Raw genomic sequence first — 19884 nt, forward strand, 5'->3', positions numbered from 1 at the left:
TAATTCTAATCTAAAACAAAACAGTGCTTTTTAACCTTTTATTGGTGAAAATATTTGTTATACTCTCTTAGCAAATTTCAGTTATATAAACGTATTATTTTTTAATTATTTTCTCACTTGGCCCTTGAAGAAACCAAAAGTTAGAAATCTGATAAGGACAATGTTATTCCCCTTGGTGGTTATGATACCTAGTAGTCATCTAAAGAAAAGAGTCCTTATTATAGGTGTGATTCATGGTTAGATGGGGATACTGAGCAGTCAGTCAGACTCGCACAAAACATAAGTCATGTATCCTCACAATATGCTAGGTTTCAAATGTGAGCTTCAACAAAATGGCTGATTAACACATTTCATGGGCTTTCAAAGTGAAAGTGAAAGTGAAGTCGCTCAGTCGTGTCTGACTCTTAGCGACTCCATGGACTGCAGCCTACCAGGCTCCTCTGCCCATGGGATTTTCCAGGCAAGAGTACTGGAGTGGGGTGCCATTGCCTTCTCTGATGGGCTTTCAAGGTCACTCACAAATAATCAGATCCACAAATATTAAATCAGTGCATGCTAAAAGAATACTATAATACAAATGCAGAGATAAAGTTTGGTTTTTAAAATCTAAGATCTATATAATGGAGTTATGAAGCTTCAAAGAAAGTTTCAAAGAAATTTATATGTATAATTATATATATGTATCAGGCTACACTCATAATTATAGGATCATGTTATCAGAATTATCAAGCACTTCAGAAATCATTTCAATTTTGTTGTAAGAATTACTTCTAGAACATCCTTAATAAAAGCTTTTAATCTTTACCTCCAGTGGCAGGCAACTCTAATCATTAGAAGGCTTTTTTCCTTACATTCATTCTTCACTCAGTTGTTACCCTTTGGTCCTACCTGTGTCCTCTGGAACAACAGGGAACATGTTTATGTCCTCTCCTGCATGAAGCCCTTTAAGTATCTTTAAGGCGGCTAACATGAGACTCCCCTTTGTTTTCATTTTCTAATCTAAACATTTTTGACATTTTCCAGTTCTTATATAAGATGATTAACCAATCTAAGGTAGTTTAATATCCCTCATAAGTTATGGCACCCCAAATCAAATAGGATAATTCAAATGTTGTCTGATCAATGTAAAATAAAGGAATAATATTTCATATGATTTGGACAATTTGTTATTACCTATACGGCCTAAGAATATATAAACTCTCAGAAGCCATATCACACTTGATAAATAAGTGGCTAAATAAATCTCAATTTTCTACTTATCCTGTTTGTTTCACTAGAAAAAGAACTATTCAACATTTATTGAACATCTGCAATAACTAAGGCACATTTTTTTCCCCTTCACATAAACCAACATGGAGCTATCTCTTATAGCTTGCAGAAAAATAAGAGAAATTAACTGATTTCCAACTTTACCCATCTGTCTCTTGACGATGACCTGGTCTGAATAAGTTCAAGGTTCTTGCAAGCAAGTAAACGACTTCGAACTTTGTACACACAACGGTATACTTCTGATAAGCTTTTACCAGGTTGATATCTAAATAAAGGACCAAAATAGAAAAGTTAATTTCCAATATCATGAGAGCAAATATTTGTCTGAGGATAGTTTTAAGTTACTTGCCGGCTTTCTCCACATGCTTGACTGAGTAAATTTGTGTGTTTCAGAAGAGCTGCAAGAACAAATCTAGACACAGTGTCCAAGAGTGACTCATTACTCAAAGTTGCACTGTCCCAATCTGAAAAATAAATGATACACTGACATTTCAGAGAAAACATTTCAGAGGTCATTTTAATAGCTTTCGTAACCCAACACCTGAATTTTATCATTTTTCTAAGCAATTACTTAGCAAATGAACCTACTACATCCCACATACTGGAAATAAAAGTACAGTAGTAAATAAAACTAAGTCCTGGATCTCACAGAGCGTATATTCCAGTTGGGGGGCACGTGTGTGCTTAGTCACTCAGTCGTGTCCAATTCTTTGTGACGCTATGAACTGTAGCCTGTCAGGCTCCTCTGTCCATGGGGATCCTCCAGGCAAGAATACTGGAGGGGGCTGCCATGCCCTCCTCCAGGGGATTTTCCCAATCCAGGGATTGAAGCCAAGTCTCCTGCATTGCAGGAGTATTCTTTACTGTCTGAGCCACAAAGGAAGCCAAGAGGGGCATAAGGAGACAGTAAATAAAAACATTATTATGACAGATAAGTGCTATGGAGAAAATTAAAGCATAGTAAAGAGAACAGGGAATACTGTACTGTGTAAGTTTACTATTTTTTATAGATTGGTTTGGGAAGGTCTCAGATATGGCTACAATCAAGAAGAGAGATCTAGATGACGTAGAGAAGAAGCCATACAGAAACATCATCCTTTCAAAAAAACTATGTCAAGGCTCTGAGGCGAGTTAAAGGAGACCAATACAGTTAGAGCAAAATATGGGTGCACAAGAGTAGTAGGAGACATCAGAAAGCTGTCTGAGACCAGATCACATACGGCCTTACATGCCATTTCAAGTCCTCTTGGTTTTACTCTGAGGAAAATTGGAAGGATCATTAGAAAATTTTGAAGAGATATGAGATGATATGATCTGTGTTTTAAAGTAAAAAAATAAAAACTATCTTCTGAGTGAATAATAAAGAATGAAGAAATGTGTGAATTAAGGGAAGTGTTTGGAAACAGAGGGGTCCGTGATCCTTTGTTTATAGTCATGTAAACTAGAAAGCTGTTGGTCTGAATCACTATGTAATAAATCTCTTATATTGAAAAAAAAAAAAAAAGGCTCACTCTAACTGCTGAGTACAGAATTTACTATAGGTACAGCAATAGCAGAAGCAATTATTACAGTAATTCAGGTAAGAAATTATGGTGGCTCAGACCAAAGTAGTAGCAGTGGGAGTAGAAAGAAGAGGTCAGATTTCTTATGTATTTTGAAGACAGAAGTTGAAAGAATTTGTTGATGGATCAGATGTGAACGTCAGAGAAGTCAACGATGACTATAATATATTTAGAGTGCAGTTGGCTTTTACCAAGAGAAGAACAGCCCTTTGGGAGGATGGATATCTGTAATCAGGTGTCTGTTTCTGAGTAGTACCTTTTAGTTATCCTAGTAGAGATATTGAGTAAACTAGTCAAGTGTGTATATATCTGGTATTTGAAGTTACTGAAGTATCAATAGACACTATGAGTACATGTACATTTAGGTGGGTAAGAAATAAAACAACATTTGGACAGAAATGAGTACATGCAATTGAAAACCCAAATCACAGCATTAGATGATGAGAACTAGTGAGCTGCTTTCTTTATTCCATGTTAGCACACTGATACTGTAAAAAGGCGATACATTCAGTAGATTCCAAATGGGGATATGGGAGTTTACTGTCTACTCCACTCCCAGAATGTCTGCTACACTCTGTTAATTTGACAGATTTATCATGTTACTTAAAAACAAAACCAAGCAAAAAACACCCTTGGAAAATATTAAGCCCCAAGTTATCTTCACTTGTTCTCAATTCCTTTTTAAAACTCCTATCTTAAGAGAAAAGTTTTAAAGATGGACTTTCCAGTCCTTTCTGGATGCTTAGGTAAAAATTTAGGTTCAGACTTACCTATTTTACAGGTGAAAAAATGAATATAAACACATCAGATTTTAAGAAAATCTTACAGCTAGAGAATCTTAAAATAACAGTTTGTATTACATACAAAATTTTCCACATTAGGTTTTTGAGAGATCTGTTCCAAGGGATTGCTTGCTATTCTAGAAAACTGCTATGACTTAAAACCAAACAAGATCTTATTTCAAGTAGCCTAATATTCAATTTAAAAGCAAACTAAAGTGACATCCTTTGCAGTGTTTCAAATTTAGCAGGGACCATCCTCCTTTGCAATGTTTAAAAGGTTCTTTTAAAACACCTTCACTAAAGTTATAGTCATTTCATACCAAGCTCTACAAAATGTTTCCACTATTCAGGTATAAAATCTAGGCTATATACCTAGACTTTGTGTAGATATATGGTGTAAAAGCAAATGAACAATGGAGACATAGAGTTTTTATTCCTCTTACGTTTACATTGTTTTTAAAAGTGCTCACTGCAAAGTAACAAGTAACAACATGATATAAAAGAATACCTAACTGCACATTCCAAGAAAATGATGAAATAAGAGAATATCGGAAAATATGACTTAGAAAACAAGCTTTGTTTCTCCTCCACTATCATACTTTTCTACCACTGGTGAAAGTCAATATAATAGAATGAGTAAATAAATAAATGACAGACTGCATGAGATTCAACTTTCAAACATATCATCTCACTGATGTTTTAAAGATCTGAATGATACATATCTCATTTTTATTATATAAAGTATTATAAAAGGTGAACATGCATTTACTTTTACCATTTTTATCACAGAAGGAAGAAAAGAAACAGGGAATTGCAGATGAAAGAAACAACATGGAGAAAGATAACTAGGTATGTATTCTGAAAAATCCAAGACATTGCTAAAGGGGGAAAGCGTGAGGGACTTCTCCAGCGGTCCAGTGGTAAAGACTCCTTGCTTCCAATGCAAGTGGCTCAAGTCTGATCCCTGGTTGGGGAACTAAGATCCCACATGCTATGTGGTACAGCCAAGAAAATTTTTAAAAATAAAATATTTTTAAAGCGGAGGGGAAGCAAGGGAGCTGACAGGTAGTCAGGTATATCCTTTAAAAACCTGTACATAAAACAACTATATTAATCAATTAATCAACAGAAACTGAAATACCACTATACACTTTCATTACACTTTACTGCTGTACTTAGTAATATACCTCATTTCAAACTGGTATCTTCAACAGCACTCTAAAAGAGTAAAGTAGTTTACAGAAGAGGAAAATGACCAGACGCAGAGCTCAAGACATCTACATACACATCATTTCAGTTCTTAACCAGGGCTTGCAAAGGGAAGAGATTCATTAAACAAACTCTTATATTAGATCCATTTACACCACATGGAATCCTTCAGTAAAATGCTGCCTCTGGATTTATTATTCTTTATAAAAATCTCAATTTTTCCACACTGGATTGTCTTCAAACAGGATATATGTACATAAAAATACACAGGGTGGTTTCCACAAAAAGGAATAAGAACTGTTTTTAAAATGCTAATTGTAAAATTCCTTTTTATATAAGAAATACTGTTATTTCTGTGATTTTCTATTTATATATATTACACATATATTAGTTGGTATTATGAGCAATCTACATATTTATCCCCTTTATCCTCTTTACTTTACCTTTACTAATAGCATAATCCTGCATGCTGATCCAAAGGCTTCGAGCAGGCTCTTTTGAACAACCCAAGGCCAAGTCTACAAAGACAGCAATTTCAGGCCGCAATTTATAATCAAAAGGCTTCTGTTCCTCATTTCCCGAAAGAGCTACTTCTAATAGGCAACTCATACATTTATCTAAAAAAAAAAAATTACACAAGTTATCAATTCCAATAAATTTTGGTGCTACAAATAAAATCTTACCATATTTACTTAATGAGTGTGAAATGATATATTTCAAACCATTTTAAGTAGATGCTATAGAGGTAGTCTTTTAATGCTTCTCAATTCAGGGTAGTATGCCTTTCTTGGTGTGACTACATGAACAACATTCCAAGAAGGAGTTCTGGCATTTTGGTAGGCAGGGCCCTACATGTGCAGCACAGTCTTATGTGACAAAGAACTTTCTTGTTCAAAATGGGTTGATATTCTTACTGAGAAACATGGAATCATTGGGAAAGAGACTAGCCAAGATTTTTTTTTTCTTTTTGTAGACTTAAGGGAAAACAATCACTTAAGGATAATTTCAGGGAGATCAAACATATTGATACTTATATAAATAATTTCTCAACTGACATTTATATTTGTTCAGGTGGTTCCTAACTTTTCAATGAGACACTGGGCATTAAGAATTCATTTTCCATTTAAAAAACAAAACATTTCACTAAATGATAGGTTCCCGGGCTAACACCCAAAGTCAATTTAATTTAACCCATGATATAACTGAATTATCATTCATTTTTATAAAGACAAGACCCATTTCCTAATATAAAGACTTCCCCAGTGGCTCAGTGGTAAAGAATCTGCCTGTGATGAAGGAGACCTGGGTTTGATCCCTGGGTCAGGAAGATCCTCTGGAGAAGGGAACAGAACCCATTCCAGTATTCTTGCCTGGAGAATTCCATTGACAGAGGAGCCCGGTGGGCTATAGTCTATGCGGTTGCAAAGAGCTGGACATAACTGAGTGATTAACACTGCTGTATTTCCTAATATGACAAGTATTTAAACACAAAATGTAACATTTTAATAGTTACATAAATTTATAATTTAAAAACTGAAAAATAACATTAAAACTGAAATTGATTTTATTCATATCAAAGGCCAGTTAAGTGAGTAAAGTAGACAGAAATATGAGGAGGGTAGAGATAATGATACTTTTGCCCTCAGGAGGACGTTTGGAACTATCACAGAGTTAAACATTGATAGCATTGGAACCATCTTTATGATGTTAATTGTCCCTTGGAAAAAAAACATGATTTTACTTTTCTTTTATACAAATGTTCCTAAGTATCAATGGAATCACTTTCTGGTTCATAAATGAAACAGTGAATATATACTCCTAGCTGGAAAAGGAGGAAAGTCTTCAAAATCCCTCACTCCCACTCTCCAATCCCAAAGCAGAATCTCCGCAATTTTTGTCTTGGTTTCTACTTTTTGTTTCTCCTCTTCAAATTCTCTTAGATTGAGATTTCTTTTAGATTTTGCTTCTTGGACATTCTCTGAGTCTCCTTCTTTTACCAGAGAAATAATAAATTTAAAATCTAACAAGACTATATAGGCTATCTAATCTAACTCATTTCAAGGATTGAAATAAGAGGTCCAGAGAGATTGAAGGACCAATCCTAGATAAACAACTACACCATCTGTTCAGGACCTGGACAAATCTTCATGTTCAGACAGTCTGAGAGCTAGCCTACTAGCAAAGCAGACAAATGGGAGATGAGGCAGGAAAGGAAACTCCAAAGGTACCATAAATGAGGAGGAAAAAAATAAAGAGTCACACAAGGTAATATCAGCATGAAAGCAGGACAGGCTGGGAACAGAAGGGATTGGTCCTCACAACTGAAAGGTGTTTATGACCTGAGCCCTGGTAAGTCAAGGTCATTACCTGTCTACGAAGCAGTTTCATAAGCTCCAAGCCCAAGAACACAAGTAAATCAAGCATTTACTCATTTTTATGAGTTAGATGATTTGCTTAAAATGAGTGATAAATAATAACAAAGTAGAACCAGACCTGTACTTCTCTAATTCAGGCGGCACTTTTCACTTTACAATTTGCTTGAAATGAGTGATAAATAATAACAAAGTAGAACCAGACCTGTACTTCTCTAATTCAGGGGGCACTTTTCACTTTACAATGAGGGCTCCAAGTTATAGTCTCAGATCCCCTACCCTGCAAATGTTGCATTTGTTTTCTATTGGTTCTCTATTCAGCAAACCCATAATAAGAGAAATCTCAAAGGAGGAACAAACACAAATGTCTTTTATTCATTGTTGCAGAGAAGCACATTACCTAACTGAGGGGTGTCCATTTCTACACCATCACTAAAAAGTGGTGTTTTCATCCAATATGCAGTGTCCTGTTCCTCTGGAGACACAGGCGAACCCTGAAGCATGCCACCAAGACATCGCCCAATAAGAAGAGCAATTGTTCTTTCCAGATCCACAAGCCACACCCAGGACTGGGCTGGCTGAGGTAGTGGCATGCCAGCAGGGTCGATCAGTTCTGGCCCTCCTGAAAACAAAATCATTAGTAATGTATCTGGTATTCAAGATTCTCAAACTTTTTCACTTCTATTTCTGTTGCACTACAAGAAGATATTGAAGCAAAAAAATTTTATAATGAAAACAAAAATTGTAACACTTTCTGTATATATCTTCTTTACCAAGCTAATTTAAAATACATTCAGATAAGTCTATCATATAAAAATTGGCTTTGTAAAGTTATCAATTTTAAGATAAACATTGAAACGGCACATGGTACTGATTTTATCCAGATCAAATTTCAACCTTAACATTGAGTAACTGAGGTAGTTTATCCCTCCAAAATCAAAACAAGAGTTGATCTAGGGGACTTCTCTGGTGGTCCAGTGGTTAAAATTCTGTGCTTCCAAAGCAGAGGGCCCGGGTTTGATCCCTGGTCTGGAACTAAGACCCCACATGCCGCATGGTGCGGCCTAAAACAAAACAGAAAGAACTGATCTAGTAAAATGACACTTAGTATTACTTAATGTTTTTAAGGCCTGAACTCAGAATTGCCCTGTACTAAGATCCAGATCTATGCTTTCTTATTGTACATTTATTTTTAAAAGTTCTTCACTTAAAAAATAAAACTAGTTAGCCATAGAGATAAGAATAGATATCAATGAAATCATAAACAAAAAACACAAGAGATCAACAAATTAAAATAACTGGTTATTTGAAAACAGTAATAAAATGGATAAACCTCTAATAAAATCAATCAAGAAAAAATGATGGCATAAATGTTCAAATTAAAAATAAAAAAGAGGATAGAACCACAAACAAACTAGAGATTTTTTAAAACCATGAGTGAATATTATGAACAACTTTGTATTGATAAATTTGAAAACCAACAAAATTACATTTTCTGAAAAAATATCAATGTCTGAAATGAATTTGAAAAGAAAGAAAAAGCTGTAAGAGAACAACCACTAAAAAGGGAAAATTAATCGCCAAAAATATATCTATAAAAAAAAAAAACATTAGGGCCAGATAGTTTTTATAGTCTTTCAAACCTTTGAGTAGAGATAACTCCTAAATTAGACAAATTTTAAATAAAAGAGGGAAAAAAGGAAAATTCCAAACTGATGTTATATGGTTAGTATAACTGTGGTAGTAAAAATGACACAAAGGATAGCATGAAAAAGGAAAATTATGGAAAAAATCAGTTATGAACACTGATGCAAAATCCAAAATAAAATGACACTTACCTCACCTAAGACAAATAGAGTAATAAGTCTTAGAAAATTTTGAGATGCTTTAGAAAAACAGGAGTAAACCTGGAATGGCTCCATATAAAGTCTAATCAATATCCTGAAACAGCTGTAACCTTAACATTTGACTTCATCTAAATCCAGTTGACCAGAACAATGGGGTGTAAGATGTGCCCTCAAAGTATTCTGTTCAAAGTAATCTTTCCAGGAGAAGAAACCAAAGCTTAAAGAAGCTATAAATGACTTGCCCAAGTCACTTATACACCCAAGTTGAAACAGAGCCAATACTAAAATCTAAATCTTTTAATGTCTTAGTCCAGGATTATTTCCATTAAACATGTGATCTCACTTAAAACTTGAAAAGTTTTTAAGATTTCAGTAATGAAACTCCTTTGATAACCTTAGGATAGACTGCAATAGAAAAATACATTGCTATTTTCTAGACATAATATTTTAAGTTATCTTCAATGGAATAAATTAACCAGAATTTTATAAATTAAGAGGGAATTCACACATTATGCCTAAAATCAAAATGCTATTTTCTGGGCTACCCTGGTGGTCCAGTGGTTAAGAATTCACCTTAAAATGCAGGAGACACTGGTTTGATCCCTGGTTCAGGAAGATCCCCCATTTGTGCACCACAACTACTGAGCCTGTGCTCTGGAGCCCAGAGCCACCAGAGCCACAACTACTGAGCCCACATGCCCAAACTAATGAAGCCAGCATGCCATGGAGCCCACACTCTGCAACAAGAGAAGCCACTGCAATGAGAAGACTAAGCACCACAACTGAAAAGTACTCTCTACAAATAGAGAAAGCCTGTGTGCAGCAACTAAGACCTGGCACAGCCAAAAAAAAATTTTTTTTTTAATTTTAAATGCTATTTTCTATAAAGTATCTAAAAAGAAAAACACAGAAAGATAGGTTCCCAATTTCTTTTACAATCAATCAGTTACCTATGTATCAAACCAAAATACAAAATATTTTACTGTCAAATAGAGATTTAAAACTAAAAACTTTGCATTTAAGAAATAAAACTTAAATCAATCCATTGATTGTAAAATGTGTCATTATGCTGCCAACCAATTTATGAAACCAATGCTTTTCTATTATCTACTGTAAGATGTATCCAAATTAAGCCATGTCAAAATTTGAAAAAAGCATGTCTTGAAATCAATGAAATATACTATTCAAGCCTAATAATCAGATAAAGACTCGATTTGTGTCACTTTATACAAAAGTAACTTTCTTAAATTTTCTCATCTCAGGTACCCACTTTACACTATAAGCTCTTAGACAGCAACAACTTTATCTTTTGATCACATTATACCCCAAAGTGTCAGATATGATTTGTCTGATGTGAGAAAAAGGAATAACTTTTCTCAAATGCATTATCTGCTCCTTTATTAACTGTACTTACCATGAAGAGGCCACTGTAACTCTTGGTCTTCCAAAAGAGCAGCAGCTGGCAGGAGTCTATTAAGGCAATCAAGAGGTGGCAACAAGTCGAGGAGGTAACTCAACAAAGGCCGAGCCACCGACACTGGGAGTAACAGGAGGGAGTTAACAATCTGGCAGAGCATACTGCCTGCAGCTGAGACGTATATCACATCTATGAAGGGTAAGAAATTTAACATGGATCAACTTTCAAACTTAAAGAAAAAGACTAATAAACTATTTTTGCCTAGAACTGGAGTACACTAATTCAATAACTCTTTGTTGAATTATTATATAACTCTCTGGTAGCTAGAGAGTTATATAATAAAATACTGGGGTCAGTATTTACTTACTTTCTGAATGCATCACAACAGACACGTTATGGGAAAGCACACATACCCTTGTGCCAACAAAATCAAATGATTATAGCATCTTCACTTAAAATGTATTAAGAATTTCTCATTCACAGATTTATTCTCATTTTCAGATTCACTTAAGAAGTATTTATTGAAGACTTACAACTATATATCGGGCACTATTATAGGTGAAAGGTGTATGACTGTGAATAAAGAACTAAAAATGCCTGCCCTCACAGTGCTTACATGTTAGTGAGGAAAAGTCTTTAATGTTTTTTAAACCAAATGTAATTTTTTAAATTAAAATATTGTGCTCCAAAATCACTGAAGATGGTGACTGCAGCCATGAAATTAAAAGATGCTTACTCCTTGGAAGAAAAGTTATGACTAACCTAGACAGCTTATTAAAAAGCAGAGACATTGTTTTGCTGACAAAGGTCCATCTAGTCAAAGCTATGGTTTTTCCAGTAGTCATGTATGGATGTCAAAGTTGGACTATTAAGAAACCTGAGCGCCAAGAATTGATGCTTTTGAACTGTGGTGTTGGAGAAGACTCTTGAGAATCCCTTGGACTGCAAGGAGATCAAACAAGTCAATCCTGAATATTCACTGGAAGGACTGATGCTGAAGCTGAAACTCCAATACTTTGACCACCTGATGCAAAGAACTGACTCACTGGAAAAGACCCTGATGCTGGGAAAGATAGAGGGCAGGAAGAGAAGGAGACGACAGAGGATGACATGGTTGGATGCCATCACCAACTTGATAGATGTGAGTTTGAGTAAGCTCTGGGAGTTGGTGATGGACAGGGAGGCCTGGGGTGCTGCAGTCCATGGGGTCACAAAGAGTTGGACACGACTGAATAACTGAACTGAACTGAACTGAACCCTGTCATCTTAAAATGTAAATTGTGGGAGTGGGTCTGGTAAAATTTTTACAATGTTGAGAAATTCTTTTGATTTATTGTAATAACCAATTGAAAAAGTATATAATTCCTTTGCTAAGGCTAGTAAGGGGGCACTCTCTGTCCCCCTTCTGATGCCTATGTCAGAAGCTTTCTCTGTCCCTTTTTATACTTTAATAAAACTCTGCTATACACACACACACACACACACACACACACACAGGAAGTATTTCAAGAAGAGGATTGCAAATGCTAAAGAAAGGTAAAAAAATGGATGAAAATCTCACTTTATGCCATTTAATATTAGCCTTTTTGAGTATATGTCATCTAATTCCTTTAAATTAGACGTCTATCACAACAATGGACATCTTTTAAGATTAACCAGATCAATCACTGCTGCTGCTGCTGCTTCTGCTAAGTCACTTCAGTCGTGTCCGACTCTGTGCGACCCCACAGACGGCAGCCCACCAGGCTCCCCCGTCCCTGGGATTCTCCAGGCAAGAACACGGGAGTGGGTTGCCATTTGTTGCCATCACCCAAAACCCAGCTCAGGAGATTCAAAGTCATTCCTACTCCACTCAGAGGTTTCAGGCCCTCTTTGGCTTTAGAAAGGGTAAAAATTCCTGCTTTATAACCACTGATTAAATATGAAACCCAGTACCAAACACACCTCTTAATTTTTCTCCAACACTGCCATTCCAAGGACTTTCTTTCAGCAAATTTGCAGAACGTGAATAAATATCCGTGGCATGAGGCAACAAGAGCTGAAGATGTTTATGAAGCAATGCCACACTGCTTGAGTTCTGAGGAAAAAAGTTTCTAAATTACTACATTGGAAGATTCAAGGTACAAAAATTTCATGGTTTACCCAAATATCTGAGTTTCAAGGTCCCTGAGAAATGACATAGAAAGCAAAGAATCACATACTTCACTTATGTTATTGATATGGCAAAATGCCAGCAGCTGTTTCTGCAGTGAACATAGCAGTTCATGAAGATGAGCGGGCTGACTGTTCTCTGAAGACGATGTTCCAAGTAGAAATTTATCACTGTTCTTTTCTAGCTCCCCAAATGCTTGATCCTAAAATGATACATAAATGAAGATTATATCTGAAGTGTCTGAAAGTGAAATTAATGTCCTACCATAAATAATTCTGATTTAAGAAACCATGGTCTCCTTTCTCTCATTATTAATCCCTACATCTTTGCTACTGCTATGCAGACATTAGCTATAAGATGGTAAGATTTATCATGCAATTTCAACTTTCTTTTCCATTTAAAAAAAGGTAATAATGTTTCACCACAAAAACTTTGAAAATGCAGAAAACAAGAAAAAGGAAAACAACAATATCCAAAGACAAAACATATCAACATTTTAATGCTACTGTTTTCCCAACCTCTTTTGTAAAGATTTTCACACACTTGAATTTCTAATAACACAATTCTCAGAAATTAATTTTATTTCTGATTATAAAAGCAGTAAGTGGACTAAAGAAACATAACAACTAAATACAAAGTATGATCCTGAATTTGGGGGACAGGGGGAGGGTGCCATAAAGGGCATTACTGGGATAACTGTATAAATTTGAGCATGGACTATATATTATACAATAGTTCTGTGTCAATGTTAAATTTTCTGAATTCAATAACTGCTCTGTTGTTATATAAGAAAGAGAATGTTCTTCTTAAGAAATGCATGCTTAAATGCTTAGTAATAGCCAGTATGATTTCTACAATTTACTTTCAAATAATGGATGGAAGAAAGGCATATATGGCTGAAGGGCACGGGATGTTTCTTTGAACAATTCTTGTGATTCGTGCATATATTTTAAGTTATTTCAAGTTAAAAATATTTTTTAAAAAGAAATAGTGTAAAAAATTTAGAAAATTCTAAAACTGTATTTTTTTAAAGAAAGTTTAAATCACCACTTAGCCAACCACTGTATCTAATATTTTTTCTGTATTTCTTTTCGTCTTTTTTCATAAAATTACATATTCTATTTTTAGTCTCTTTTCTAACAGATCTATAAATATTTTTTGTATTTTCATAAACCATGTGTACATGAAATGTGAGACGAAATAGTCCACTGAGCATATATAATTTATATAACCATTCCCCAATTTTTAGATATTTTAGTTGTTTCCAATTTCTATTTCTTATAAATAATAATGTGATAAACACCCTTATGCACAAACTATGGTCTTTGTTTATAATATGCAAGAGAAAGTCTCAGAATATTTTAAGGCCCTCACTGTATAAGCACCATTTTAAGTGGGCAAATAAACACTGCTAGAGACTGAATGTGTTCCTTCAAAATTCTTAGGTTGAACCTAATCCCCGATGCAGTGGTATTTGAAGGTGGGGCCTCTGAGAGGTGATTAAGTCATGAGGGCAGAGTGACCTTATAAAAGGAACCCCAAAGAGTTCCCTTGTGTGAAGACACAGCAAGAAGACAGCTGTCTATGAACCAAGAAACAGGTACCACCAATCTGCTGCCTCCTTAATCTTGGACTTTCCATCTCTATAACTGTGAGAAATAAATTGTGTTGTATATAAGCTGTCCACTCTGTGGTATTCTATTATAGCAGCACAAACAGACCAAGACAAGCAGTCTTATTCTAAAATCTTAGGACAAGACAAATTGGTTTAAATTATATCAGAAAGAAACAGTAATTTACGATTTTCAGCCTAAAAGCAGTTATTACAGTTAGTATTTTATTTCTATTTCCATATAATATACACATCTGCTGCTGCTGCTACTAAGTCGCTTCAGTCGTGTTCACATCTACTTCAGCCCTAATGGCATTAGAAAGGCAATACTTTAATAGAACTTTGGGGAAAAATTTCAATCAATACCAAATGGATATACTTATAACATTGTTTCCATTCCATCTGCAGCCAAACATCAGATCAAATTTATATTCTTAAATCTGAAAGAAAATAATTCTACAGGAACAACTGTCACTCTGACTTAATCAACAACCTTTTAAGTTGGGCAGAATACAACACTAAGTGAAAGTCACTCAGTTATATCCAGCTCTTTGTGACCCCATGGACTATACAGTCCATGGAAATTCTCCAGGCCAGAATACTGGAGTGGGTAGTGGCTTCCTTCTTCAGGGGCTCTTCCCAACCCAGGGATCGAACCCAGATCTCCTGCATTACAGGCAGATTCTTACCAGCTAAGCCACCAGGGAAGCCCAAGAATACCGGAATGGGTAGCTTATCCCTTCTCCAGTGGATCTTCCCGACCAAGGAATTGAACCGGGGTCACCTGCATTGCAGGAGGATTCTTTACCAACTGAGCTACTAGGGAAGACTTGTACTGAAAAAAGGAATATACAGACCTGACCCTGAAGAGTAGGAGACAACATGAAATGATACACAAACACTTTGAAGTTTAGTTACACAGTACACTTTGACTCTAAAAACTGATAAGAGGTATTAAGTTATAGTTACATGGTTAGAAAAGGTTATTTCAGCAAGGCTTCCTAGAAGCCTTCCTGGGCTTCCCTGGTGGTTCAGAAGGTAAAGAATCCATCTGCAATGTAGGAGACCCAGGTGTGATCCCTGGGTTGGGAAGATTCCCTGGAGAAGGGAATGGCTACCAAGTCCAACATTCTTGCCTGGATAATCCCATGGACAGAAGAGCCTGGCAGGTTGCAGTCCATGGGTTTGCAAAGAGTCAGACACAACTGAGTGACTAATATACTTCTCATGCAGTTATAATTACACGGTTAGAAAATGTTGTTTGAGCAAAGCCTTCCTAGAACAGTCAAGTGTTAAAGAAGTCACAGACTGGCAGACAAGTAGAGAAGAGACAGATGTGCTACACACAAACTCAGGACAGTGTGGTGTATAAGCCAAATGATGAAGGGTCTGAAAAAGTTTTGATTTAATAAAACGAGGTTATTTAATACAACAAGGTTATTCTAGCAGTAAGATGCTGAGAGGAGACCAGTGACAGTGACAACAGTTAAAACACTGTTATTACCATTAGGTCATGATGGTATGGATTAGAACCCATAGAAATGGAAAGGAAAAAAGAGAACAATCTAAGAAACACCAGAGAGTAAGAATTAAGGGCATTCTAATAAGAAAAAGCAATACTACTGTCCATTGTCTTTTCTCCTACTGACCAGCCTATTTTTAGTCAGTATCAACCATACTGTTTAATTATAAGATCCTATCTGGTAAGATTAATCCTTTCCTCATGATTCTTCTCTTGCAAAATGTTGTTGACTATTTTTACCTGTTTATTCTTACACATTAATATCAGAAAAAATTTGGTAAAATTCCAAAATAAATCTCTTCGGAATTCTCAACTGTAAGTCACTTGGCACCCACAATATTTGAGAATATCTGACACATTTCCCCCCTTTTGGGAAGTGGAGTCTAGTTTTATTTATTTCCTAAGTGTTTAAATGTCAAAATACTTTGACCTGAAATGATCCCTCAGTTCAGTTCAGTTCAGTCGCTCAGTCGTGTCTCTTTGTGACCCCATGAATTGCAGCACGCCAGGCCTCCCTGTGCATCACCAACTCCCAGAGTTCACTCAAACTCATGTCCATCGAGTCAGTGATGCCATCCAGCCATCTCATCCTCTGTCGTCCCCTTCTCCTCCTGCCCCCAATCCCTCCCAGCATCAGGGTCTTTTCCAATGAGTCAACTCTTTGCATGAGATGGCCAAAGTATTGGAGTTTCAGCTTTAATATCAGTCCTTCCAAAGAACACCCCCAGGACTGATCTCCTTTAGAACAGACTGGTTGAATTTCCTTGCAGTCCAAGGGACACACCCTTCAAAAAAAACCAACCCAAGTATTTTTTTCCTTTTTTTTTGGCCACACTATGTGGAATGTGGGATCTTAATTCCTTGATCAGGGATCAAACCTGGGCCTCCTGCACTGGAAGTGCAGAGTCTTAACCACTGGACTGGACTGCCAGGGAAGCCCCCAACCCACGTTTTCTTCTTCTTTTTTCTTTTACTACAAAAAAAGGGCAACTTACTGTATAAAATCCTAAATTTCTTAAGAGAGTCTTCATCAAAATTTCAGCCAGATGAGTGTCTGGATGGCAGCTCTGAGTGCCATAAGGTTGATCTGACAGGTTTCCATAGCCAGTACATACGGAAGAGAGGTCAGCAGCATCAGAGGGTGAGCTATACCCAAGTAAGGAGGCTACATGGGTATGATCTTGCAAACTTGTCAGAATAATATCCAGTTGCATTCTCTAAAGAAAAATATTCCCATGGATGAAATAGAACAAATAATTAGCTTAAAATGCACCAGAAAACTAAATTAAAAAAAAAATCCCGGGGGGGGTGGGGAACTATAATGATGCTAACTAATGTGCTTTATATCCTAATAGACAGTAATCTTTTATTTTTTTTTAAATTTTATTTTATTTTTAAACTTTACATAATTGTATTAGTTTTGCCAAATATCAAAATGACAGGTATACCATCACAGGTATACATGTGCTCCCCATCCTGAACCCTCCTCCCTCCTCCCTCCCCATACCATCCCTCTGGGTCGTCCCAGTGCACTAGCCCCAAGCATCCAGTATCGGGCATTGAACCTGGACTGGCATCTTGTTTCATACATGATATTTTACATGTTTCAATGCCATTCTCCCAAATCTTCCCACCCTCTCCCTCTCCCACAGAGTCCATAAGACTGTTCCATACATCAGTGTCACTTTTGCTGTCTCGTACACAGGGTTGTTGTTATCATCTTTCTAAGTTCCATATATACAGTAATCTTTTAGAAAATGTGTAGTTTTTTTAAAAAGCTATCCCATTAATACCATTTTAGAAACTGCAACTTAAAGAGTTGTATTACATCCTTACTACCTGAAACTCTAAGCTAAAATGGCACACTATACATAATAATTTTAGCGCTATAAGGAGGAGGAAACGTCAGCAGATAAATTACAGTACACATTCTTCTACAAAATTACCAATGAAACTATCTATTCTAATGTTTAAAATACATCACTTGAAATCTAAACTAATGCAAAATACTCATTGGAAAGCATCTGTGGCTATTATACTGCCAGTAACACTTTTTCCCTCAAATCTGTAACTCTACAATTGATTGTTCAATTTGATTGAGCAAAATGTACTTATTTTAATGCACAAATGACAATAAAATGGAAAGAAGAAGCATACTCATATCATCAAGAACTTTTCACAACAGTCATCTTCCTTTACTTTTTATATAAACTATTTCAAACAAAGTTCTGGGCATGAAACCAACAGTAGCTCATGCCCTTGATTTCAACTCCACAAACTACAAATAAATTCAGTTCTCTGGCTAGACGGTGTAAACAACATTGGAAAAATTAGACATAATTTTAATAATGAGCCCCAAATCACTTAAGTTATCACTTGCTTCACTTTCATTAGAAGCCTGGGAACTCTTCCAACACAAAGCATTAAATACTAGAATGTACCAGACTCATAAAGTGAAGTATTATTTCATGAACACTGGCAACTGATTAGTTTTATTTCCCTCTCAGTCTTTTTTTGATAATATAGTACTGGTTTACTTAAATACCAGACAAAGGCTCACCTGTCCTTTAGATAAGCTTTCCCATCTATCAGGTCCTTGGGGTAAAAGAGAATGAAGTAATTCCATACGTTCTCGTAATGGAGGTAACAGCATGGTTGCTCCCACTGACAGAGTTTCAATTACAACCTTATATTAAAAAAAAAAAAAGTAGATTTATTTGGCTTGGTTCTTACATTTTTAATAGGAACACATAAAAAATAAATCCACAGACTACTAAGATCAAAGAAATCTAAAGAAGGTGGACCATAGAAGTCTAAAGAAGGTGGCATCTGAATAAAAGAAAGCATGACAAATCCTTCTTTAGACGTCTTTAAGAAGACTAGAATTTTGGATTTGCCACTACATAGCTAATCATTATGCAATAAATATTCAGTGTTGAGTCTAATAGTGTCGAGCCTGATAAAGCTCTTTGAAAAGTGCTGGGAATGTAGCAACAAACAAGACACATAAAAGCCGTGCTTACATAAGCATATAGTCTAATAAGAAAAAGAGACCCTGAGTAAGCAATTTTAAGTGTGAAAAGAGTCACACAGAAAAAGTAAAATGAAATACAAACTTGAGTGAGCACCCATACATAAAGGCAATTAACACAGTCTATGGGCTACCCAGGTGGGCGCTAGTGGTAAAGAACCTGCCTGCCAATGCAGGAAACATATAAGAGATGCAGGTTCAAGCCCTTGGTCTGGAAGACTCACTGGAGGAGGGCATGGCAACCCACTCCAACATTCTTGCCTGGAGAATCCCTTGGACAGAGGAGCCTAGTGGGCTACAGTCCATAAGGTGGCACAGAACCAGACATGACTGAAGCAACTTAAGCACACTTGCATGGGCTCATCATAGAGGGTCTCCCTGAGGATTAGGCATTTAGGTTAAAAACAGAGCAGGCCTTAGCCAAACAAATGTCTAGGTAGCAGGAACAGCTTAAAAAATAGCTCTATTATCTTAAGCCTCAAACTTCTCTGGGTCATAGCTTCTTTATCACTAAAATAATGGTGCTGAATAAGAAAAAAAGAAACACTCTATAAGATTAAGAAAAGAGCTCTTGACGGACTCTCTCTCTCCCGCGTGCGCGTGCTCTTTTCTTTCTTTCTCTCTCTTTCTCTCTCTCTCTCTCTCCTGCTATCTTCTAAATAAAATAGAGCTGTAACACTGAAAAAAAAAAAAAAAGAAAAGAGCTCTTATAAATTAAAAACATAAGAAAATAAAACCTCAATAGCAGGGTTAGAATATAAAAATTAAATTTCTCATAAAGTAGAGGAGAGAAAAGATAAAAAACAGGAAAGAAAACCTAAGAAAATTAAGAGGAATGATCTAGGAGGTCTATTACCCAATAATGAGTTTCAGAGAGAAAGAACATAGAAAACAGTGAAGAGGAAATCATCACACACTTCAAGATAATTTCTTAATACTGAAGGCTATGAGTTTCCAAATTAAGAGTCTATCCAAATATACGTGACAACGGATAAAACTGGACCCACAACAGTTCACATCATTTTAAAATATGAAAACAGAGAAGTAGAACTTGTTATAGAATCCAGAAAGGAAAAGATATCCATAAAAGGATTAAAAATTTGAATAGC

General features: G+C 35.9%; 1 protein-coding gene across 39 annotated transcripts in view; it reads right to left on the reverse strand.

Annotated features, from left to right (window-relative positions):
- The window catches only part of HERC1 (HECT and RLD domain containing E3 ubiquitin protein ligase family member 1), a 214403-nt gene that overhangs the window by 112501 nt on the left and 82018 nt on the right, over window positions 1-19884 (reverse strand). For all 39 annotated transcript variants that reach the window (XM_086321411.1, XM_086321393.1, XM_086321423.1 and 36 more), the window contains 9 exons: window positions 18305-18430; window positions 16740-16961; window positions 12660-12812; window positions 12403-12535; window positions 10456-10647; window positions 7595-7816; window positions 5266-5439; window positions 1619-1733; window positions 1414-1534 (listed from right to left, as the gene is read on the reverse strand). In XM_086321411.1, coding sequence (XP_086177537.1) covers window positions 1414-1534; window positions 1619-1733; window positions 5266-5439; window positions 7595-7816; window positions 10456-10647; window positions 12403-12535; window positions 12660-12812; window positions 16740-16961; window positions 18305-18430 — 1458 coding nt within the window. The remainder of the gene's footprint in view (window positions 1-1413; window positions 1535-1618; window positions 1734-5265; window positions 5440-7594; window positions 7817-10455; window positions 10648-12402; window positions 12536-12659; window positions 12813-16739; window positions 16962-18304; window positions 18431-19884) is intronic.

This window comes from Bos grunniens, chromosome 10, assembly GCF_055505025.1.
Source record: "Bos grunniens cultivar Pamir isolate PY7600 chromosome 10, Bosgru_T2T1.0, whole genome shotgun sequence".
Taxonomy (NCBI): Eukaryota; Metazoa; Chordata; class Mammalia; order Artiodactyla; family Bovidae; genus Bos; species Bos grunniens.